The sequence below is a fragment of the Atractosteus spatula genome, chromosome 9 (genome assembly GCF_055471065.1).
Source record: "Atractosteus spatula isolate fAtrSpa1 chromosome 9, fAtrSpa1.hap1, whole genome shotgun sequence".
NCBI lineage: Eukaryota > Metazoa > Chordata > Actinopteri > Semionotiformes > Lepisosteidae > Atractosteus > Atractosteus spatula.
In genome coordinates this window covers 37,503,255-37,529,745 of record NC_142714.1, presented here as the reverse complement: position 1 = coordinate 37,529,745, position 26,491 = coordinate 37,503,255, and the positions used below count along the sequence as shown (strand labels likewise).

At 35.4% G+C, this 26,491-nt stretch overlaps 1 protein-coding gene across 1 annotated transcript in view; it reads right to left on the bottom strand.

The window, feature by feature from the left end:
• Window positions 1–24,534, bottom strand: part of gabrb4 (gamma-aminobutyric acid type A receptor subunit beta4) — a 99,153-nt gene extending 74,619 nt beyond the window's left edge. The window contains exons 1-2 of the mRNA XM_088925630.1: window positions 23,078–24,534; window positions 21,200–21,288 (exon numbers count right to left, since the gene is read on the bottom strand). Of these exons, the coding sequence (XP_088781756.1) occupies window positions 21,200–21,288; window positions 23,078–23,157 (169 nt within the window). The 5' untranslated portion in view covers window positions 23,158–24,534. The remainder of the gene's footprint in view (window positions 1–21,199; window positions 21,289–23,077) is intronic.
• Between the last annotated feature and the right edge of the window lie 1,957 nt (window positions 24,535–26,491).

Sequence of the window (26,491 nt, the reverse complement as noted above, 5' to 3'; positions counted from 1 at the left end):
TAATTTAGAAGCAGTGTCTTAAATAGGCATTTTCATATTATTCGCAAAGACTTTATATTGTATTTACACTATGTACGGTACTTTCATCTGTGAGTCTTTGTTCATACATGGAAATCACTTAAATTAAAAAATAATGTGTTGTAAGTGCACCTTAGAGTACCTCCCACGTTGCTTTATTTTCCTGTTACAATTATTAGCCTTTGCTTGTCTGCCTGCTTGAGGTCATGCATTAGCCACCCGGTCAAGGCATAAGATATGGATGTAAAGTATTTGTGTGACAATGTGAAACATTCTGGAGGTACAATTCCCTCAAACAAAAAAATGTATCAAATGTATCAAAGTATCAAAGAACTCTCTATCTAAATGTATTAATTAATTACACATGTATTAAATACAAATTTCAAAAAGAGAAAAAGACTGTACATAAGATACTTATATTGGTTTTTCAAACATGGTGTTCCCATGTTTGAAATGTTTCTTTGGTAGTGACTAAAACATTGGAATTATTTTTAGGCTTTTACACATTTATTGATAAGGGGTTAATTTCAACACAAAATAAAATAAATACCATTTTAGCTATGTCATTTCTTACGTGTACAGTTTATGTGAGTTGGTTTAAATCCACAAAGATATTCTCTAGTACTCTTTTGATCAGCGTTATTTTTAAAGATCCTGAAACACATTGCAGAATATGCTGTAGGGATAAAGCATTTTTTTGCACCTGACATAAGGAGAAAGCATTCTTAAACATTTTACAATGCCTAACAATGCTTCTAGTCCATTCATAATAAATCATATAGCAATAAGTAAAATTAGGAAGAGATCACTCCAACATCTCTGTATATTAATTTTTACAGGGTGACAACACTTTATATTTAATGCTGAGTATGTTTAGCTGGAACTTAAACTACAGTGTGTAGGTTTAGTCCATAGCTTCAGTACATATATACTGTATTGGTGGACAAATTGCTCTTAATGCAGACAGTGACATTAATAAAACGAGGATTATGAATGTATGGATAAATGGAAAAATACAAAAAAATTGATGTGCAAGTTGATATTTTCTCATACGATCCATTATGTGTATGTTAATAAAAGAATGCTGAAAATAATACATTTCTTTTCAAGAAATAAAAAAGTAATTAGTGTTATATTTCCATGCAAAGATCTCATTACAGCCCCTCCACCCCCACAAAGAAACGCCTGCTTTCTTTTAAAGTACAGTTGAGAAAATGATTAATCAACATCTCAATAGTGAGAAAAGATGATTTGTACTGTAATTCTCTGGACAGACACATCTGGAATTAAAAAAAAATAATTTAAACTGTGGTGCATATGGAGCAGCACAGGCCTGGGTTCAGTTCCAGACTTGGGGTGTTCTTAGCGTGAAGCTTGTATGTTCTTCCAATGTTGTCATGGGTTTCCTCTGGATGCTCCTGTTTCCTCTCACAGTCCACAGACATACTAGTAGGTTAATTGGCTTGTTGAAAAACTGGCCCTGGTGTGAGTGTGTGCATGTTTGTGTCCCATCCAGGGTGTATCCTGCTTTGAGCCCGTTGGTTGCAAGGATAGGCTCCGGCTCCCCTGCTGCCCTGAATTGGACTAAGTGGTTAGAAAATGGATGGATGGATGCTGTAAACACAAGAAGACATACTTGATGGTAAGTGATTTGTTTGTTAAAGAAATAATAATCTTCAAAATCCTTCTTAACCATCCTATAAAAACAAACTCACTTTTATTGTCATTAATGTCATGATGTTGTTGACTGCAATATACACTAAAATCACAGATGAAACCCTTGCCAGAAGAGAATAAGACACAATATTATTTTTTCTATGATATTTAAATCAGTGTCTACCTAATAAAAAAATCTGAAAGGCATAGAGATGAAAAAAGAATTAAATAAGGCTACATCCTTTGAATCAAATATAATTCATTATGTCAAAACAGACTGTTCAATTTATAGAAACTATAAAAATTAGTAGTAATAAGTAGTGACTAAAAACTAGAATCAGGAGCAATCTAAGAATCTATGCAGGTGTACAATGTACACTGGCTCTGCATGCACTTTTTATAGCTGCATAGAGCTCAATTTGTATGCGTTATGCAAAAATATGTATTTGTAATGTCTGATTTGTCTATTTTGTGTGAATGTTGTCTATCGTTTGTGTGAATCAAGGGAAATTATTGCAATACTGAAAGCAGCAAATGTTCAACCATATAATTTGTATATATATATGTACTAATGTTTTTTTCTTAACTAGGCGTCTCTTAAAATAGTTTGCTTCTCAAGGGATAAGGCCACTGAAATTTACTGCCATTCAGTGCAGTAAATTGACATCAGTTTTTCAACTCTGCATTTGTATATACATTTTTGAACAACTGTAAAGGTGATATAAAAAAATTAACAAGGCATTCCTAATTCAAAGGCAAAGATATTGGATTTTAAAAGTCAGCTTTTTGTGCGAATAATTAAGTTAAGGCTATAACTGCATTATTTTGTTATTCCAACTTTCTTTGTCAAATAAGACAAAGAAATAGCATTGCTATTTCTGTCTGATATTTTTGTCTTTTGAGGCAAATATGCTGAAGCTGTCTTATGTTAAGGTGGAATTTCAAAACTTAACACATAAATATCACATGTATATGATATAATATGTTATATATGTTAAATACAAAAAAATGTTATAAAGCCGATAACTAATAATGATAGAGTTTCTAATTAAAGCTACACAAAATAGCAAATATTTTTAAAAGTGATTTAGATACCATGAGCTGTCTTTAGATTAAGCTTTCTTTGAAGTAATTTCCTCTTTTGAAAACATCTAACAGATTTGTTGGAAGACATTATGAGGATTTATTCTGCATTCTCATAAACTCAGAGGTAATTAAAAAAATTAAGGATGATGAACAGCAAGCTCATCATAAACTGACCTTTACTTCACTGCCCTGTGTGACATCTATTCTTAATTTGCATGAATGAAAAGTTGAGGTCCTTATTAATTCATTATAGATTGTTGTATCCATTGAAGAATATGAATGTATCTCAAGAAAAAACAGACAAGCAGAGCTGTATGGCAAAAGGGAGTAAAACAGAATGTATTTGTCTTGATATTTGCGTGGATATACTATAATTTTGTTTGTCAAGCCAGTTGTACTATGACTACACTGACATAAGTTCACTATTTTTGTTCTTGAAAAGATCTTTGAGTTCCTTAGCATTGCATTTGTGGACTTTTTAAGGAAAACTTTCCATAACATTTAGATATGGTAATTCAGCATAGTTTTTGCTCCTTAAATGTATGTACTACCATATTTTGGACCTAAAAAAAGTTAATCTACATTAAAGTCTTAATGGAAGATTAAGATAACCCTACTAAATAATTCATTCAAACACATAAGACATTTGAATTATTCAATAAAAAAATTATCCATCAGTAAATATCCTTGTGTGAATAAGTATGGTAAACCTTGGTTTCAGTAACTGGGGGCACCTCCTTGAGCAGCAATGACTTCAACTATACGTCTCCTGTAATTGTGTATCAGTTAATGATAGCAAGTCATCCAGGTCCTGAGGCAGCAAAGAATCCTCACATCATGAAACTCCCACCATCATACTTGAAAGCTGGGAGGATGTTCTTATTTTGGAAGTCAGTGTTTGTTTTTTGTCACAAAAAACATGTCTCGTTGTGGCCAGAAAGTGGCATTTTTGATGCATCTGTCTTCTAGTAATCTGACAAACTTGAGAAAAGAGGTAATGCTATTTGTTTCTTCTCGGTTGTCAAACATGAATACAATTCCCATCCATTGTTTTCTGAGTGATGAGGGAATGAACACTGATATTAGCTAATGTGTCAGATGCCTGCAGATCCTTAGATATTATTCTATATGATGTTTCAGGTTTCTGCTGGGGAGATCTTGGCTTTGGGGAGAGACAATATGGTCTCTACTCAGGCCAAAACTCCATCCTTTTGACTGTTATCCAATTATTTAAGACCCTGTTTCTAGTAACCCCTTTAATGGTGCTAAGTAACTAGGGGATTACTTATTATTCCACATCTACTTATTTTTAACTATTCACTTTTTTGTTCTTCACAAAGCAGTGCGTCTCAAGAAACTTTGAATTGGTAAATACGGACCCCTTTAGTTATTTCAAAAATAGTTTTGATTCAACATTGGCATTATCGTAAGAAATCAGAATTCCCAAAAAATGAATTTGGGGTTCAAAAAACTTTTTCTAGGTATTGTACCTTAAAATGTATCATCAGCATTTTCAAAAATAAAGTAAAAGATTTGAAAGAATGAACTTTGCTGAATATGCCCATACTGTGCGATGCACCTCTGAAATCAGGTTTAATTGTGATTCATCCTGCTAAGCTTTTCAAAGGACTGTGCACCAATGGTAAAAACAAAACTGTTTAAAGACACCTGCGCCAGCATCTCCTGCTTTTTTCCCCCTATGTCAGATGTAGGAAAAAGGCAGAACTGTAGCTTTACTTGGCTTTGGAACATCAGAGGGCACTAAAACAGAACTTGAGGAGGCAAGCGCTTTGACAGCAGTCTTTCACTTTCATGGCCTGGTGGGGCCAAGGCCTATGGGGAGGACAACCACGTTTGCACTGCTAGAGATATGTCGCCACTATTTCAAGCTTTGTTAACAGTGGAAGCCAAAACCATAAAACCCATTTCACTTGTGATGACAGCTAGATTTAAACTGCGGTCTCCAGAGGTATCAGAGGCACTCACTGTTTCAGCTCTTAGCCTCTCTGTCTTGCTTTTGTTTTCTGAATACACAAGATCATTACACTGTATCCCCTTGGCGGAGACTCCATCGCACACTGCTGCTTTACAGTTCCTTCTCACATCACTCTGTTTTCTCTACCAAATCAATGACTGCTACTGCACCCCCCCAACATTAACTATAACAATAAAGTAGAAAACACTCAATGCCTCAGATGTGCCCTAACATCATTATCCTGCTCTGAAAGTTTACTGAGCAGTGGATTACCAAGATAAAAACATGATAAAAGCCTAGTTAAGTATGAAGCAGCTGTAAGTCATGTTTAAAACACCTGTGTTGTTTTAATGCAAGGTGTTACACTGTGATTGTCTTGTGCCGTTTCTGCTTTTATGTACTGTTTCAAATCTTTTCACTTACATTAATACATAACTGGAATGCTGCAAAAACATGGACATTTTTCTTCATAAGAAAAGAAAGAACTGTATTCCACAGCTTGATGAGAATGTGATCTGTCTGACATCGATAGTATTGCTACTAAATAGTATTAGAATGGAACAGGCAGAAGTGCTATACTGTAGGTACTAGAAGCACTTAAGATTAGCAAACCCCCACAGCATTGGTGGTATTCTACCAACTGTACTTAAAGAAACAAGAGATGTTATTTATAGACTGTTAACAAAACTCTTGCAACAGTCACTCAATACAGGGATAATACCCACTCACTGTAAAATTGCTAATACTTCTCTCATCCATAAAAATGGTGACAGAACTGAAACATGTTATTATTGACCAATCAGTCTTATTTATATTATATGTAAGGTTATAGGCAGGATAATTAGAACTAAAACAGAGGGTAATTTCCATGGCAGTAAGATTCTAATGGACAGTCAGCATCGATTTAGGAAGTGCATTTCGTACTTAACATAAGAACATAAGAAAGTTTATAAATGAGAGAAGGACATTGCTTGAAAGAAACTACTATAGGGAACTGTCTTCAACAAGAAAATGGATCAGCAGTTGCTAATACCTCATATCTGCCCAAATTTGTCAAAAGTATAAGGAAGCATTTATACAGATATAACTTTGAGAAAATGCTAATATAATACTCTTGCTACAAAATAGACAAACTCAAAGAAGACAAAGGTTTCAAGCACACAAAGCTTTCCCAAAGTATTACAAATAAATGTTGAATGCTGCAGGCACTTAAGTAAAGCTTGTTCCATACTCCCACAACCCTTTGGGTGAAGAAGTGCCTTATGTTCTTGGTTTTAAATTCACTTCAACATTGTGCTCTCTATTTCATGTTTAACATTTTTTTTTCTGAAGAAATCTGCTAGGTTGATTGAGAATTTCAATACTTGTCCCCTCATAACCTTCTCTGTTCAAGCCTGTCAGTGTGTGGCATTTCCTTAAGCCCCAGATTCACTATATGTTATTGCTCTTCTCTAGACTCCAGAGAAGCTACAGTACATCTTTTCCACAACGTGGTGACCAAACGTTTGCACAATAATCTAAAATACAGTAGGTCTTACTAGTTCACGATGCAATCTTAACATATAATTAGTTTTAATTATATATATAATCAAGTGATATTGTGTTAACATTGTACAATGTAGTAGTATGAACTCATTTTGAATATTGTGTATACTTTTGGTTACGGTGTTACAAAAACAATACTGGTGCTCTACAATCAATTAGGAGATGAGTGATCAACAGGATCAGGATTTAAGTGATGTCTTATTTTAAATTATTATTTTAAGACTTGAAAAGAGAAGGTCAAAACAGGACCTGAATCAAGTATTTAAAAGTTTTAGGGACATTAATAAAGTCAAGTAAATAGATCTCTCCTGAAAAGACAGCATAGTCTGGTCACCATGTTGCCAGTGCAAAACAAAATATTTCTGCTCGGGAATCAGTCCAAAGAAGAGCAATCAAGAACCTAATCTTAGCCAGGTTGTCAAAACCCATGGCCTCTTTTAAGAAATGGTTGGAAGAAACCATTGGATCAATTTGCTACTAGCGCATAAATGAGATAGAGGGCCAAATGACCTCCTACCATTTTTACCTTTCTCTAAATTTAATTAAAAAAACAGTCCATTAACAGTGATTTTAGAATAGCAAAATCTTCCCATTTAACAGTAAAATAAAATGTATTACAGAGGAATAAATATCAACCAATATGTTTTTAAATGACCATTTAAAAAATGGTAATCCATTCAGGCTGTGATCTCACCTTGTGTCCTGCATTTCTGGGACAGACTCTGCACTGCTCTGACCCTTACTAACAATAAGTAGCTTCATGACTTTGGGTGGATGTATGACAATTTATATGATATTTCTATTTCTGTTTTAAAAATTATCTCTCATGTCTTTGATTAAATTTATCTAAAGTGATTTGTATATTGTAAATTGCTGGAAATTTTCACATGATCCAGGTACTGTATCTCTTTTATGTATCCTATCGTTATGGTCTTGACTTTTTCTGGAAAATGAAAATATAAAGAAAGAAAGAAAGAAAGGACCACATGCTTGTTTGGAAAAAAAAGGTGAAAATTATAGCCTCAGGTTCTCACACTCACCTCTGTGGTAACATTTTTCCCGTCTTTTACTTTGGGCACTAAATAAATCACTGTCTTAATGAGTTCTGTAATTCTCTAGCTATAGTGAGCATAGCGATTTATCTGAGATGCATGGGCCATTTGTGTAATATATAAGCTCAGCAATGCAAATGGTGAAATAAATCAGAGGCAAGAGGATATCGCTCATTAAAGATTTTAATTTAGCCTTGTTTTCATTCTCACATGCAGGCATATGCTTAGTTATATGCGGCACAATATAGATTTTTTTTACTGCAGGCATTTCTATTTCCCATTTAATGACACCAGTCTCTGAGTAATATATTTTATGTATAGCACCTTATATCTTCTGAAATATTTTCACTCTTGCATTTTGTGTGTAAGGAACTTCAATAAAGTATAATGTATCTAGTAATACACAAAAAAGTACTTGGGGAATTGCTCTTCCAAAGGGTCTCAAAGGGTCACAATTGCATCCATCTGAACAGTAGATCTTACATCTGTATGTGGTATCATTTTAATTTTATTAATGAGAAAGAAAATTTTTCTTAGGCTAATTTTCAGTAGTTATCATAATATTTTTCAAGTTTGTGGACATATTTTAAAACTTTAAAACCCCCAAATCAATTTTAAACAACCATCCATACAGAGTCATGGGAGAGCCAGAGCCTTATCCCAGGAAGCAGAGGGCATACTGTAGGGCAGGACACACCCCTGGATGGGGCACAGGTCCATCACAGGGCACACACACCAGGGCCAGTTTTCCCAGAAGCCAATTAACCTGCCTGTACAGCATGTCTTTGGATTGTGGGAGGAAACTGGAGCACCTAGTCAAAACCCACTCAAACACAAAAACTCCATGCCTGTAGCTCCCCAGGAATTGGGCCCAGGGTCCTAGTGCTGCAAGGCAGCAATACTAACCACTCTACCACCTTGCCACCCTTTAATTTCAAACACAGACATTATCAAATAAATGGAAATTAAAGCCTTCATTTGTTTGTGTATTGAGAACATTTTTCCTCAACTTAAACACACCTATTTCAGATAATAAACATTGCTGCAATCTTCTATTCCTCCAAGTTGCTTATCGTATAATTAAGGAATGTTGTAAAAAAAACTAACATTCTGTACACATTGGTGTAAGAGAAAAAAATCATGTTTAAATAAAATTAAAATTAAATAATTATGCTTGCAATTATCCTACCAAAGCTTTTAAAAATCTACTAGAAGCATTTAAAATTCTTGGACATGCAGACAAAAAACACTGGTACAGTTCACTGTGCAATCCTTTTTATGAGGTTTCCATTTGACCACAGAGGCCACTTTCATCACACACAACTACCTTACTTTAGGAAGCAAATGCGATTAGCAACTATCAGTTCATGATTTCATTCAAACTCAAAATTCAATGGTTTCTGTCACTGACCACTGTGTTAATTATTTATCAGTTGTTGACTGAAATGACAATCTTATCACCTCCTGTATTAATTGACATGTTTAGTTACCTTCTGGAGAAACTCTGGCATTTTATTCATGTAGCACCTGACGGCTTCCCTCTAGACATTGATGAATTTATGAATGCAGTCTGCAGTATATTGATTTATTTTCATATATTCATTCACCAGTGATTAGCATTGCTACCTCGCAGCGCTGGGACCCTGGGTTCAATCATGGAACTGAGGCACCTGAGGTGCTAACTGTGTAGAGTTTGTATGTTCTCCTCATGTTTGAGTGAGTTTTCATCCTGGTGTTCTGGTTTTCCCCCACAGTTCAAAGACATGCTGTTGGTGAACTGGGAAACTTGGACTTGGCGTAAGTGTGTGCATGTTTGTGGTTGTGTATGTCTGCGCCCTGCAGTGGACTAGCATCCTGTTCAGAGTGTATCCGGCCTTGCGCCTGTTGCTTGCTGAGATCCAGCTCTCTTGTGATCCTTAACTGGATAAAGTGGTTAGAAAATGGATGGACATGCATTCACCTTGATAATATCCAGTTTTGTTCCATTTTTGAGACTTAGGTACTGTATAACCACTATGAAATTTAGCTAATAGGAGAGAACTGAGATACAGCATTGCAAGGGGATTCAACAAACATATATTAGAACCTTGTTTAAAAAAAGGCCAAAAAACATTATTTTATGTATCTGTCCAATCATTTGTGGACATGTTTTAAGACTGTAAAAAGGCACTATTTTTAGAATACAGTAAAAATGTGCAAGATAGAGTGCAAAACTGTCATTCCACCTCACACTCCAGCACGGTTCCCAATTGGCCAATTTTCCCCACCCTGTTTAATACTGCTTTACACACTCTTTTGTGCTCAGTATTAGGGTTTTTCTGGCTTGAGCTACTATCACTTTCTCTGCGACTTACTATTTGTTTATTGGCTTCCTGACCCTGGTTTGTTCCCCGACTACGTCTCCTGGTTTTGGTTTTGGCACTTTACTGATCGCTCTGGTTTTGACTCTTTGCTTCCTCACTGCTTTGGCTCCGCTTCTAGTTTTGTACTTTTGCCGTCTCGACTACACCTTTGGATATTGTTCAGGTTTTCTACAAAGGGTCCTCACTACTACTGTATTTCCTAACAAAAACTGTTTCAAAACAGACAATACGCAGTATTTAATTTGTGATATGTGAAGACATAACTTGGATGCATATCAACAAAATGGATGTCCAGAAACCATAGCCGTCTGCTAATACCTCATATCTGCAGGCTACATTTGTCAAAAGGATAAGGAAATAATTATACTGATAACCTAGAGAAAATGGTAAAATAGTACTATTGCCACAAAACAAACACTTTTTTTATGCTTTAGCCACAAGCAAAGAGTTTGGTGTATGCCAATGGAAAGGCATGCGGTGCTTACTTCTGTATTATTAAACAATTAAGAGTAAATCACATAAAACAAGGATTAATTCTAAACATAAATTATATTTTTGTTAATTATTTTCTACCAAAAGGGCTAGTTAACAATTGCAGTTTTTTTAAAAAGGAATAGTAATGTCTTTTTCTAATTTCCTCTGTATTACTGGTAAATTTGTAAATTCTAAAGATGGATTTTATATATGTGTGTTTATACAATTTGGCTATGTTTAATCTGTTACATTTATATTCCTTATAGTGTTCTTGTCACTTTTAACAATTTGAAATTTGAAATAGAAGGCACATAGGAAATGAAAAAAAAATCAATAAAATTGACTTTGTAAAAGTAAAAGTGCAAAATGTTCATATCAGATGTACTTGTTCAATGGTCTGCTTTTTGTCTGTTTTAACATGGTATGAAATGCCTACTAACAAGGAGTAGAAAGGAAGAGGGGAGCTACTTCTCCAAACTAAAATGGTTCTTATTGAATGAGCAGCAAGTTTTCGCATAATGCAGAAAGACTTGTTTGAATGAATGTGTATCTTAGCAAATCAGCAAATGTTTTCATCACTGGTACAGTGTCGATGAGACTGTGGGATACGGTAACGAAAAAGGCTTTGCATTAAAAGTAGAATTATTTATAATAAATTATTATTTATTGTAATGGTCCAAAAAACGCTTAAGACATACAATGGGACCCACATAATCTACCACTGAAGTGCACCTGTATAGGATTCTACTGTTATGGACTGGGTACTCCACCTTCACAGCAGATGAGATGGAGAAATGGAAAAGGCAAACTTTAGCTAAACTTTAGGGTTTAGCTCAGATTCTGCAACCTATATGCAAGTTGGTGTTTGTGATATCTACATGATATATTATTAACATGCTCAAGACAATGTTCCTGTCAAAGACGTACTGTTGATTCTTGTAAAAAAATAGCAATGTTACGGCCAAATGCAGTTTGTTCGTTTTACCTCTTTTATGCCAGGTAATAAATTCTAGGAACGAATATGACTTTGCTCTTTGTCCAATCACAATGTCACAACCAACTTTGTTTTGATTTTACATTCACAAAAATGCAGAATAAGAAGCCACAAAACACTTCTGTCAACTGGTTTGCTTACAAACTGAAAGTTAACATTCATGCCCACAATTCACTGAAACTGCAACACTGTATGTAAGGTATACAAATAAGGATATTAAAACAATAAAATTATAAATAAAGCAGGAGACGGAGCCCAACCCATCATAATGAACAATAAAAGTCTGTACTAACCCCTTCAAATTCTTTGTATACCATGAGAGCAATCAACAAAGGCTACTATTTGTTTATTTAAAAGTACAGAGCTACCAGGTCTGTGCTCTTTGTTTTTAATACAGTTAGTCTAAATTTTATAGTTTAAGATAAAAAAATATGATTACAAAAATTTATATGTAGCTGTTAAATCTTTTGTTTTCATTTACTCAGTACTTGCTAATATGAATAAGGTGGACCACCCTGAGATTTCCTATACAAAAACATAATTTCCACATTTATTGTCAGTTTTACCACCTTTTATCAAGTTACTGACCATTTACAGCACTGAACCTCAAAGACTGCTGCCATTGGCCCTGTAGCTTTGGGACGATTTTGCTGCAGCTTACCCATATTTTTGTTTAATAATCCTTCTCACCACCTTCAAATATTCCTTTTTTGGTTGTTGACAAAAACAAACTGACAACAATCAAATATTGTTCTCTTGTGCTGATGCCTACCTCATGCTGGTGGTTCTACCATTTCATTTGTCATGGATGCAACACTACATAATCCATCCATCTATCCATTTTCTGTTTCATCCAACACAGGATTGTGGGGGAGCCAGAGCCTATCCCGGCCAGCAATGGGCACAAGGCAGGATACACCCTGGATGGGACACCAGTCCACCACAGGGTACGCACAGAGAAGAAACATGCACCCACTCAGGCCAGTGCCTATTTTGCCAGAACCAATTAACCTAGCAGTATGGACTGTGGGAGAAAACCAGTGCACCCAAAGGAAACCCACAGGAGCACTGGAAGAAAATACAAACTCCACATAGATAACACCTCAGGACTTGAACCCAAGGCCCCAGCATTTAATGTGGAAACACAAACCACTACGCTACTGTGCTTGTGCCTCAACACCCTATAACTAGCCTCTATCTCTTTTAGGTGTACAGCAGTGTACCTTTACTGCAATTAGGCTGCCAGGGTTGGATTGCCAACTGAATCTAAGGGGAACTCAGACTAGCAGCCCTCTAGCCCTACCACGTGGTGTGGAGTGGTGGCTCTGTGGCTAAGGATCTGTGCCTCTGGTTGAAAGGTTGCTGGTTCAAATCCTGTAGCTGGTAGAGAAATCCTACTCCCTTGGATATTAGAATATCTTGGATGCTGATGTCCTTCACCAGAGCTTTAACTAAATCCTTTTTTAAATCTGATTAATCTCACTAGAAATAAAGTTTAGGAGAATGGTATAACATTCAGAAACTTTCGGCTGTATTTATTAGTGGTAACTATTTGGCGCCCATCAGTGACTTGGATATATCAGTAACTGAGACGTTAAGCTGGGCTGAAATCCTGGACATATGTGGGATAATTTTAAAGAATTTTGCTTTACCTTAAATGCACACCACATTTTCACTCCTACTAATACCTATTAATTTTCTATTAATAACCAAAAATGTGTTGTTATTATTTTGCAACAATAATAAGGCAGCTGCCATATGAAAGGTACTTAAAAACATTAGCTGCAGCTGAAGCAATAACTCCTTAATAACACTAGACAGGAAATAAAGCATTTTATCCTAAACAATGACTGATGAAACATCCAAAACATTACAAAATACTATGAAACTTTAATAGAGAAGTATGGATGTGTTTCATTGTTCCTTAATGCCATTCAAACCCCTGTGACGCCTAATATTCTGAGCTTTGTTCTTCTATTCATGTTTCTATTTAGAAAAAGCAATTTATTTTCTCTGGTTTTGAACCCAGAATAATGCTTTCAGACCTGAAGCAAAATGACCTCCCCATGTTGTGACTTAATTCAGACTTCGCTTTGATGATTGAATTATTGATTTATTTATTTTAAGACTATTTCTATTGAAAAACATCCAGACAACAAGTCTTTGATCATAGAAAAAAATGACAACACAGGAAGCACGTTTGATTCTTATAGAAAACAGATTACTACAGCCTCACCAGCCTGGAATCACACTTGGCAATCTAATTGAAATTATTTGATAAAGTTAATAATGATTTTATAATGTTAATAAACTATAGTACAGACTCTTCAATATAAATAAATATGCACACATTTACGTAACATGGAACAATTAAAGTCTCTGGTTAGATAAGTAGCATCAAATGTTTGGTTCAGAAGGCAAATACCATGGCTTGCATCCTAATAAGCCGTTTTACACAGACATTTCTATATATGATGACTGATGAAACATATATTCTAAAACATTTCTACAACTGTCAAATGCCATAAACCATTGAATATCAGTTATGGAAATTGGAAGATAATGGAATTCCAGCATATAGTATTGTGTATGTATAATACTATGTCAACCAAACACTTCTGGTTTTGTTTAAATATGATAAATGGTTTTAATTAATTTATTTTTATTGCCCCAGCTGTCAGTAATGTCGGCTCTAGTTGACACTAACCACACTGGATTTTGTGGTTCCCCTGAGATATACCACTTTTGAACTCTTCTTATCATTGCCCCAGACATAATATAATTCATGGGATCTTCAGGGCTGGTGTATGTACAGTATGTGTACAGGTATGTACAGTATATAAATATGTTTGTATAAAGACTTGATTTTCAAAGTCCGTAAGTCTCTGAACCAGTAAGATTTATGTATTTGCTGCCTAAAAATTTAGTGGCATATAGCAGGCAGTGTTATTTGAGGTAATATTGGAAATTACAGTTTATTATAGATTAATGGACAAAGCTTAATTACGGACTGACCAAACAGTTAATAAGCCTTTAAACTCGCTTGTTAATTTATAGATTGACTGACAAATTGTATATATTCTGAACATGAAAAAAATATCATTGCATACAATTGCAACAAATTCACAAGTTGATCATGAGGAAAATATATTTTTGTAGCAGGCAGAATGATAGTGTGATGGGTGATCAACACAGGATCTAGTGTGAGTGTCACAGGCTAGTGGTGTGAGGCCACTGACTGTTAGCAGGAATTCAAGAAATACATGACATACTGTATGCTTTGCATCAGGTTACAGATGCTGTCTTGTGGAATTGTCCCATTCATCTTGTGTTATGCTGGACAATATGTGCCCATTCAGTGGTCTCTTAGCTCTAGGCACTACACAACATCCCAGTTAATTTCACAAATGTTCAATGGGACTCAAGTCTGGTGTGCAGGGCATGAATGACATAACTGAAAGCCACTGTTACAAAAGCATCACAAGGACATGCATTTCCTCTTGGAATGCTGTCTTGTTAGGATGAGCCACCAGGAAGGGCTGCAAGTAAGGTCTCATGGACTTGATTAATAGAGCACTGTGTGGTCAGGTTGCCATCAATCACAACTGGAGTTCTCTAGCGACTAGATGCTCCTACCCAGTCCATCACACTTGGGGCTCCACATCGATTGGTCTGTTGTACACAGCAATTAGCATATCATTCTTCACATCTGCACCATGCTCCCTGACATCCATGAGGGTGGTCTACAATACACCTTAATTCATTACTACCCAGCTCTTTGTTCCTATTGGTGACTCCACCTGGGGTGCTACTCACACTACCTATATCTTTGCCATTGATTAATACTGGTGTGTACTGGGCTGCTTTGTGTTCATTTGTCTGAAAATTAGGACTGTTTAGCTTGCCTCCTCAAAAATGAACTGCTAATGCATGGGTTTGTGCTACCAGATATTTATGATGTAGTGAAAACAGTATTAAAAATCATCATGAAGATGTAGCATGATAACATGTCAATCTTGGTTACTCATGATAGATAATGGACTGTCTTTGACAGGCAAGGTCTGGCTATAGTGTCTTGCCAGGTTGCAAACTGCTGGCTGTGAATACCTCAGTGTTCTGACAGTGCTCTGATTTAATCCAGTATCCAACATACCTATGTTCTCTAGTTAAGCAGCAAAAAGAGGTTCCTGGATGCTTTTCTTCCTTAATTTTCAAGGTTCTCATTGTTTAACAGGTTAAATCACTTGTGGCCAATTTCGCTCTCTCACTAACGAGGATTTAGTGCTTATGCCACAGTAAAAGTCACTTCAGTATATTCCTATCAGTCCATCCATTCATCTTCTTACTGCTTTATCCAGTACAGGGTAGCAGTAGCAGAAGCCTATTCTAACAAGGAACAGAAGGCAAGGTAGGATATACCCTAGATGGGATGCCATTGCAGGACACACACAGACACAAACACGCACTCACGCACACCAGAGTCATTTTTTCCAGGAGACAGTTAACTTACTAGAATGTATTTGGACTGTAGGAGCACCTGGAGAAATCCCACAGAAACTTCATCTGTGTGGAGAACATAAAATCTTCACACAGATAGCACCCCAGGTCCAGAATTTAACTTGGGGCCCAAGAGCTGTGAGGCAGCAATGCTAACCACTGTGCCACCATTAAATGGTGATCAATTCATCAAAATGACAAAAAAAAGTTAATATCCAAATTCTTTAGAATGTATTTTTTAACAACATGTATAAGTAGAGTAGAACACTTCCTTTGATGCTTGGAGTATAAATATCTCTAATCCAAGGGCGAGCATAACATCAGAGCTGATAAGATGATGATCTACTGTAAATTTCTATGACACATACTATCAACACCTCACACCTACATGGTTATCTTTGCCTTAAGAACACTATACCATTAGTTGAACTTAACATTTAAAAAACACTTCATTTAACAGCTCAGGAGAAGCCAGTGACTAATGTGACTTGTTGTATGGAGGTTCCCACAAAACACATGTGAGCTTCTCTGTTTCATCTTTTACACAAATTCTTGCAGTGATTTCTCCCATCATTTAACTACTGGGTTCTTGTATGTGCAGGGACATTGCCATTGGATGCTTTCTTGTCAAATAGTGGTAGAATAAATGAGATAAACATTTAATGAATATTTGAAACAACATCAATAAAACTGCTAGAAACCTTTCAAACGATATTACTTAACATTTTATGTATAGCTTTATCTAACAAGATATGCAAGGGCTTAGCCATTTTAGTTTGTCATATTTTAGGATGTCTAAAAATGGTGAGAAAAGTATTGCTAAAATAGTCATAAACCAAATATGAACTGGATATATGTTTGGGTGGTGTACTCAGGAGAGGCAGTTATATATGAAGTTATGAAAAGCAGGGCATGTAGGAGTAGAGTTTTATAAAACTTTTATAAAAGTTTTTTGTAATATATTATGTTAGTAGTGTCTTATAACACTAGGAGTGTGGTTTTAAAACTAGAAATGTATAATATGTAGACTGTACAAGTAACATATAACTTGGTACATGTTAGCATGTTGTACTTTAAATGTTATGATCTTTTTCTGATTAATTTTTGTTATCTTTTTTGTGTGAAAAATATGCATATGCTTTTAACTGATTCAAGTACTCTCAGATACTTTTATTTTGAATTTCTGAGTGGTAAATTACACAGTTAACCAGTGTGTTTTTTCACACTTTCAGAACATTAAAATTCATCATAGAATGGTCAAGGTGGTGTCCTGAATAAAATTACCCATATAATCATACAAAGACAGAAACTCAAATCAAGGCACCAGAACACTGCTACTGCGTGGCCATTCACCAGAAATGAACCTCACTAAGCACATATTGGCTACCTCATATCTAGCTAATAACTGATGTCAGTAAACCAGCCAGTAATGGGCAATCTGGAGACCAAGATTGCTAATCTCATGCATACTTTATGTAAGTGTCACACATCAGGCAATATTGTACCCATTCATATTTTGCAAGTATTTTGTAAGTAGAAACCAGATTAACGAGTGTACGAGAGGTCTGTTTTTTCCTGTTTTCTTTTTTCTTCCTTTTCTCTAGACGTCCACCCATCCTTTTTCTAAACTCTTTATCAAATCCATTGTCGCAGGGAGACGGTGCTTGTCCCAGCAAACAAATGGCACAAGGCAAGATACACCTGGACAGGATGCCAGTCCATCACCGGGGCACACAGACATACATTCACACTAGGGACTGTTTTCCCAGAAGCCAATAAATCTACCAGCATGTCTCTGGACTGTGGGAAGAAACTGGAGCACCTGGCAGAAACCCATGAAAACACAGGGAGAACATTCAAACTCCATGCAGATAGCACCCCAGGAATGAAACTCAGGGCCCCAGTGCTGCAAGGCAGCAATGCTAACCACTGTGCCACCATGCAGGGCTTATTCTAGAAATGCTAACATTTATACAACCTATAATGTAAAAGCCTGGGTATTAATTCTAAGGTGAACATTCTTAGTCGCATTACTAATTAACAAATTTGTTGGGCCTTAATGTTTAATTAAATTTGGTATGTTCATCCCTTGGTGATATCTGTTTCTGCTTGGCTGTGACCTTGTCTGATAATAACTCCATATGCTTTTGGTTGATAAATCGCAGCAAAAACAAATAAATATGGAAAAGAACTGGTGCAATAAAGCATAGGGCAGAATTAAACTTGAACTAAAAGCGATACTCTATTGGACCAGATTTACATAACCACATATAACAGACTTATTACCTATTTAAGTTTAAGTTGAAAAACATTATTTTTTGTGCCACTGGAATGGAACCTTGAGAAAATTAAAAAAGATTCCCAATCATTAATAAGTGAATAAGTGATAAGTGAATGGGTTATATTACCTCTTAAAATGCTCATTTCGTGGTGCAGTTTTTTCACCCTCAGAACCCAAAAAAAGGAAAGTGCTGTGTTCTGTCAGTCCTGCATGGCTTTTGCCAGCAGTGCGCTAATGAAGCCAAATGGAAAAACATACTACTCCCAGACAACTCAGCTTGTACCTGGACAAGACCTGATTTGGCAGGAAACCTGAGAATGCACTCATAGGCATATGGTAAGGGATAGCATCCAAGACTCTCAGACAATCACACCTCAGCTATGTTTTCATACGTTTTGTCAAAATTCACTAAGGCCCCACCTATCTCACTTCAGGTTGTCAGCAAGTACACTTTTTTTCTGGCTTCTAGCAATAGATATGTCATCCAGATGTCTTTGAGGTCCTGGGTAGTGGTTCTATTACTTGTGTTACAGTTTTTAAAACAACTGGACAGAATACAATCCAGTAAGCAAATATGAACAACTTCACCCTGTTAATGCCATGCACAATTCACCTCATGAGAAAAGATTCACAATCATCTATTATAGAAAATAATAATATTTAAGATACTATATGTTGATATTTGCCTACTTGCCTTTCAAGTCACTCAATTCCCTATTTCCAAGTGATTATTCAGAGCTTTATTAAACTTCTTAAAAATAGCTACATTGTATGTGTTAAAAAGAGCAAAGAATGAAGTCTCACTCTTTTCTCTTGGAAAATGCTTTTTGTGCTCGTAGGGATATCAAAAACTCACACCACCCATAACCACTGGGAATATGGAAGCTATTCAGCCCTCAGAAAACACTCAAAAGGCAAATTGTGATTTTTAGAATATGAACTCAATGATTGAAATTGCTATCACTAAACTCAAGTTAATTGATAATCCCCTTACTTTTGGGGAGAGGTGCAATAATGCAAGCTAATGGATTCACATTACCAGGGAAGTATAAAAGTAAGCTTAAAATTGTCAAGACCAATTACAGCCCATTCTCACTCACATTGGTCAGTACACCAATCCAGAGAAGTTTTAACTGGTAAGTTATATGCAGTACAGCTTTGGTATGAATACAAGGATCATTGTGAAATTTGAGATTCAAAACTCAGATTCAAAAGATTTGAGATTGTTTGTGAACTGTAATAGAAGATGTGCTGAATTTAAGCAGGTTTCTTCATTACTCAGAGTGCATTGATAGTTTTTAGCTGGAACGTACAGATTGGGATATGTTACATATTGTTTTTGAGATGCTGAAATGGAATACCAATCATTTCTAAAAACAAAAGTTGAATTGATTATAAAAAAAATCCTTTGTTGTTTTTGTCATTGTCTGCATTTTTTTCTTATAATTTCTTTCCAGCAACTCTGCTTCCAAAAACCTGAGTTTAGAAAAATACTAAATGCAATCATTAAAACTCATTAACAGCCCCAAAAAGTAAATGTTTTAGAAAGCAAGCCTGTCAATCAGGATGTCAGAACTGCCTGTGCGTTTGTTTTCACTTGCAGTTTTCTCTACTTCCTTTAACAGAGCATGGATTTTCTGCCTTAAATGGCAAATTCAGCAAGTGTACAAAATAGAAGACAGAAGGTGAGAAATACACAATTGGACTCTGTTATTAGAAGAAATTAGGGTGGTAATGCATGATTTTAAAATATACAGATCTTTTTAAACACACATATGTGTGTGTGTGCATGTTTCCATTTTTAGCTGTGCTGTTTCCATTTGTTAAACAGATTTTTTGTTATTTTGAGATATTGACTTGCAAATAGGTAGAATTTTGTGAACTATGAATATACTAATTCACTGGGTCTTTATAACATTAAGAGTTTAAGAGCAAACCATCTGTTTAAAAACTTTCCAGTCCAGAAAACCTCTGAGCATAAGAACGTGTACACATGAGAGTCCAATTGGTTTATGTAAAAAGAACAGATATACTGTACAAAACTCCTGGTGCCTCATGCCAAAAGGTCTAGTTATAGGTCTAGGTTTTGAGTTAGGATTAAAGTCATGTTTATGACTAGTGAAAAGACAAATGTTAGGATTACAGTCAGAGCTAAGATTAGGTTTAGGGCTGGGGTTGTGTGTAGACATGTGTCAACACTCCAAGCCCCATGTAAGTGTTTTAATAGATCAAATCTAGAACATCTAGAGGTGCATTTAAAAGGAAGTGGCATTATACTTTTCAAAATGGTGGCACCTTAAAATACGTCAGCAGAAAATTACCAGACCTTACCTGTTATGCCATGTTATTATTGTCTGAATGACAGAAGTAATTTATAACAGAAAGTAACCACTTTAACTAGATCTTGTCAGTTTTTAGATGTCTTGCAGTTTTTTTTATGCTTGTGCCTTTTTTTTTGCAAACGTGCAATCTAATAAGAGCTTCAAGGGTGTCTATGAAGCTGAAATGGACCTGCCTGCAAAAACTGCTAACATTACTTGTCAGTCATTGTAAAGGTTTGTCCTGTACAGCTTTTACACACCATCAGCATGAATGGACAGCAAACAATTAGAAGACAACCATTTCCTACTCGTGAAACTACAGTTTCCGCTAAAGGAAAAAACACAAAAGTATCAAATATTAATTAATCAGAAGTAACTTTTGGACATCTGTGCTTGTTTATTCCATTTTGTAGAATCACATCAGACACTCGAACTTACATGAAATACATGATGGACTGTGTCTGGCCTGAGGATAAGGCTGATTACTGTCAAAAAACAGTCTGCCACATCTAGTGAGTCTTTCTAGATATTAATCTGGGTATTACCTTTTTATTACTTTATTCACAAAAAAAACAATCCGTGACCAAGGCTAATATTATGAAAGAATGATTTTTAACCCCTAACCTACAGTATTAATCAGATGGTAATCCATTTGTCTGTCTGTCCTGGACTGGAGCATATGAGCATATCTGAATGTCTGTATTATTTACTGGCTAACTACAGAAATGACAGGCCCAGGTAAATGAATGTTCTTCTGTTTTGTGCAAGGGAGGCTTGTGGGATGGGTTTGAAGTCTAAAAGTTTGTTACTTAAATTTAATGACAACCTTCCATATTTCATGAGCATAAAGCCCATTTATCGCTAATCCCACTGTTCGCTGGAAAAGAAAAAAGAGACCACTGTTCAGAGTCTCAGAATGAAATTTACAGTATCATACCTCCGAAATCAGGTCGCAGGCGGATGTCATACCCCTTCAGCAATTTGTCCACTGTCTTTTTTGCCACAGATATATTTCCGGTGGAAGGGCTGATAAAAAATAACAATGAAGAATTTATTTTAAGCATTTCATTTTTGTAATATTAAGTCTGAAAAAGTTGAATGTTTCTGCCGAACGCACAGCAGTTATATAATACATTAGAAAATGCTTTTTTTCAGACTTAATACTAAACTGAAATAGTTGAAACTGTTGGTTTTCATAACTGTTCCAATATACAGTATATTTCTGCCTATAATTGGTATTACAGCATAAAAAATTAGGGATGCAGAGACTGTAACTCCTTTGGCTGTTTATAATTCTCCATTCTCAGGTACTGTACCAACGCTATTACTGTGAAAGGATGCACTCAAACCCCATTTTTTAATCTTCCAGGGAGGCTTTCATACAGAATTGGACTTCAGTTAAAAATAAGATTAATAAAATGGAAAACTGAGCTTTTTGAAGACATGATGACAGGGTACTGTATATTTGCATTAATATAAATACACAGAGAGATACATTAAGTAGCTTGATAGATAAATTAATATGCATTTTTATTTACCAAAAAAGGGGGGGGGAAGTTAATTAATTTATTATCTTGACTCTTTGATTAACTTCTTGTATTTTAGACTTTGCGAAATAAAATGCTTGACAAATGTGTCCGAAGATAAGGCCTTTTTCGTCAGGGTTCACGCTGGTAGATCTTATTACAAAGCAAAATAAAAACGAACACGTGATATGTATAATATATTTCATGTTGAGGATATGTCTTACACAGAACAAGAGAATTGAAATATCACAATATCAAAATGGAAGACATATTGTTCAGGTTATGGCTACAGCTGGTTTATACTCGTGAGAACCGCGGTTTAGTAAATACGACAATAAACGTCCATTATAGAGTATAACGGTTATCCAGTTGCCCAATGCCTACGTTTTATCAAGCAGTTTTTTAACGTTTTAATAAAAAAATTATTGTAATAAGAATGGTTCTGATTACTTTATTTCCATTGCTCACGCATATATAAAGAAATCTTACATACAACAATGACAAATTATATTTTGAACATCCTCTGAAAGAATAACTGAAAGAAAAGCTTATACCATCAAAAATCTACTTATAGGTATTTATAACTGTAAATAAAGTCTTTACCTGACTGCACCTGTGCTTTTCTCACACAATGATCGGTGTTAGCCTTTGCTGTTGACACACATCTGCACTGTTTTCATTTACTTTATTGTTGAAAATACGATATTGCATTTAGATTTCACAGTAATAAGCTATTAAACAGAGCATATCTTTCAAAATCCGTTTATGATTATTTAAAGTGATATTGTGCACGTGCAATGCCTGCCTGTGCAATTAAAACTGGTTAAAAAACTACGTGGTTAGAATTATCCCCCAATACATCAACAATTTGCTTTGAAAAATCCATATTTGAGTAATTTGCATTACTTCAGCCCATTCCACTACAAATAATTCCACCCCTTTCCCCCACCATAAATGTAATTTTGTGCACTTATTTTTTGTGTTTGAAAACGTGGAATTATAGGATTTAGTGTTGGATCTTCTGTCACGTACACCCGTATAGCTGTCAATTTCTATTCAATCAACAGCAGACTCTTGCCATTTTCTTTTGCGTTTCAGGTGTTAAGAGTAAGGATTTAAAGGGAGAAAAACACAAAGTGTATGTTGTGTTCTCATTTTAAAAATTGTGTGCACATTATGGTGTTTGCGTATGTATTTCTGAGTGTACTTGTGATAAGTGTATTTATGTACCCGTGTGTACAAGTCAAAAACGTGTTTATACTTCAATGCAATGTTTAATATTTTCTTACCTTTGAGCACAGCAGACAAATGACAGAGCCGCCAGAGCACAGAAAATTCCACATAATTTCTCTTCCTGGAGACCCCACATTTCCACTATTCCTTTTTCACAGTTTCAATAATCCAACCGCCTTTGGTCCAAAAAATTAAACGAATAGTACAATAAGAAATAATAAGAATACTAATTCAGTAAAATAATTAATTAAAATCCACTTGGAAAAATAAAGAAATACACGAAAATCAATAAGGCTGGGATATATATATATATGAAGGTAAGAATTCGTCAGATATTTTCCCACCTAAGGAAATCCGTGCAAATCACAGATCCCTTCTACCAACACCATGAAATCAGGCATCTTGTACATAAACGAATGTACAAAAAGAATTAAAAATAACAGGCAAAGTAACATAAAGGAAAAAAAAATGCAGCAGCTTCTTCCAAGTTAGATTAGCTGCTGCAATTTCCCAGTCGAGATCTGCAGGAGACACATTGTTCCAGATCTTCTCCTTCCAGGGGCGAAAGCTCCTCAGTGTGTTTTGTGTTTAAGGATTTCTTTCTTTTTTCAGATGTAAACGTTTGGGTGGGTGGGTGAGGGGTGGGGGGGTGATCTGCATTCCCTTGTTATTGCTGATGATGATGTAGATTTGCTCCTCTCATTGCAAAGTCACTAAGGGAAAAATTTGCACATTGCAAAAAAAAAATGCACTGAACAAATTGAGATTCAGACGTCATAGCAGGCTATATTAACCCTTTAGTGAAAAAGGTATACCCTTTTATTTTAAAATATCCCGAATTCCATCAGTAACTGTATAAGCACGGTATTAGTAATCTTGCAGTCTACTTCGAATGCCGAAAGATAGGCAAGCTTTGTTGCAAAAACATAGGTCTCATTTTTAAGCAATAACTAGCAATACATTCCGCGTACACCTTTGTAGTTCCGTTATTTCGTCCATTGCACCATTGCACAGATGATGCTTAAATGAAATCGAAAAAAATCACGTATAACAAAAAACAACGACTTTAAATATAATTGTAAGGGAAAAATCACAACTTTGACGAAATGTTTAAAGTAATTATTAATGCCAGTAAAAATGGCCAATAAAGATAACACAGAACCAAAGACGAAAGAGATCTGTCTTGCCCCCACGTCGAGTGGCGAAAAAAAGACGTTGAGAAATGGTGCCTTTAAGAGACGATTCTTCCTGCAACCCATTAAAATGCAGTAAGTGTATCCCGGTGCATTTTTTATGCAATTCTGGCCACTTTGGGACCATCTTTGATGTCACAGGGAACAAGGTCTACCAGCATAGTCCCGAATTCATACATCTTTTTAGAAGACAGTGATAAAAAATACTGGAGTTTTCACTATTAAAATAAATGCACAAAAAATTAAGGTTATTTTGTTTATAGAAAATGAGAATTTCTGCAGGGATCTGTGTGCTGCCTAGTTGCTTAGCAACACAGTGTGAGCAGTGATGCAGAGCAGCAGCACAAGTGTTCCGAAGGCTAAGTGCGAAGACACATTTAAAGGAACAAGGCACTTCAACGGGACAGGAACATGGCCCGCATCTAGCTCAGAGTTCGCACACATTTACATTTAATTTGTTTGAGACAAATATGAAGGCGCGCTTTGAAAGTAGATACCATCAAACTGTGTAGAGTTGATGATAAGGTTAAATTAAATATGATTTAGACAGGTATTTGTGATTGATGTGAACGTGCTTTTATTTCCGTTTTTGTTTTATATACGCCATGAATATAACATAAAAAATAAACAAATACAGTTACAGACTATGTACAATACGCACACCTGTATCTCTTGCAATCATATTCCGTAATATATATTTTGACTCATATCATGGTTCAGGCTATATGGGTTATTTAAGCCTCAAAAAGTGCAACGGTCGTACGAATAGTGCGGATTCTGAATATATGAACGGATATTCGACATATTTTACAAGATCAACACTGCTTTGAGAGTATAATAAAATAATTAGCAGATTATTTTTATATACAGTAGAGACTTACATCGTGCATCATCTCAAAGCGCTTTGCAATCATACAGTCAATAACAGAAATAGTTAACACAAATATTAATGCGGAAAATTAAGCACAATTCTATGCTACCTTATAAACTTAAATTTCTAAAACGGGAGTTTAAAGTGTTAACTGACATGCAGTATCTGATCATCTGTAAGACTGGAGTTTGTCCCACCGACCAAATCAAGGTCAGAGGCAATGAAACGCAAACTACGTGTAGGCGTATAATGAGTTAACAGTTCACCGATGGAGTCAGGATCCAAACCATCGAAGCCCTTGAAGGTGAACTCAAGTTTTTGACTGAAGCATAACATTTAGAAATGTAAACAAAAAACACACTTTTATTAATATTCGTTTTAGTCCGAAAAGAAAATAAAGGATTAGATCTGTATAAGCTTAAATGATTGTGATGGACAGGAGCTGGAATGAGTTTTCCATGAAATATAGATCACCACATCCTATCCTTATCACGATTAATTATTTAACGGAGAGTTAGTTAAATTAAAACTCCTATACAGTTTGTAAATTAAATATGTAAAATTACTTATGGTGTGACATATTCATGTGTCTACCCCATATGTCGCCACGCATGTGGAAAAATAATATGTAACTGGTGAAATTTGTTTAAATCCGATGCCAAACGGAAGAAATCTTTTAAACAAGTCTTTAACAGTTTAAAAGCTATAACTTTACTTAGTTGTATTAAATTCCCCCAATATTTCAAAATGGATTGTTTGCAAATTCTTCAAAAAATCTTCAGATTTGTAACTCCCCGGGACAAGGCGAACAGCTTCAGCCTATCAATTCTTAATGTCCCTAATTTAGCCTGGAGAGATTTCAGGACCATGGACAGGTCATTCAACGATGATGCTATTAGCACAGCCGTAAATTTATTGGAATGAATACGTAAAAGTACGTATAATTAACATCAACATTAATAATTTAACGTTGTTTTTACTACTAATAAACATGGGTTAATTGTTAATGTCTTAAAGCTTTTTAGCAACAGACGAGAGACCAAATGACGTGATGAATTATTTAAACTTTGAAGAAAAGGGGAGATTCAACGTTGTCTTTGCATTAGTCAGCTGCGTGGCCACAACAAAAATATTTGCTGAAAAAACTGTTAAAACAGCTAATCCAAAACATGGAATTAAGAATTACCCGATGATTCAATACCATTCCAGCACTTTAATTAGTGAAGGCTAAGTGCCGATTTTAAAGCTACTGCAACATTTTAATTAAATATAGACCTGGATATATTTTAGCATAGAGTAAAGCCAACTTCATTGGAATTACACAATTCTGACTGATGATTTCCCCATTTGAAATGCACCACCACATTCACATTGATTTATTATACGTGCTTGTGTGTACGGTACAT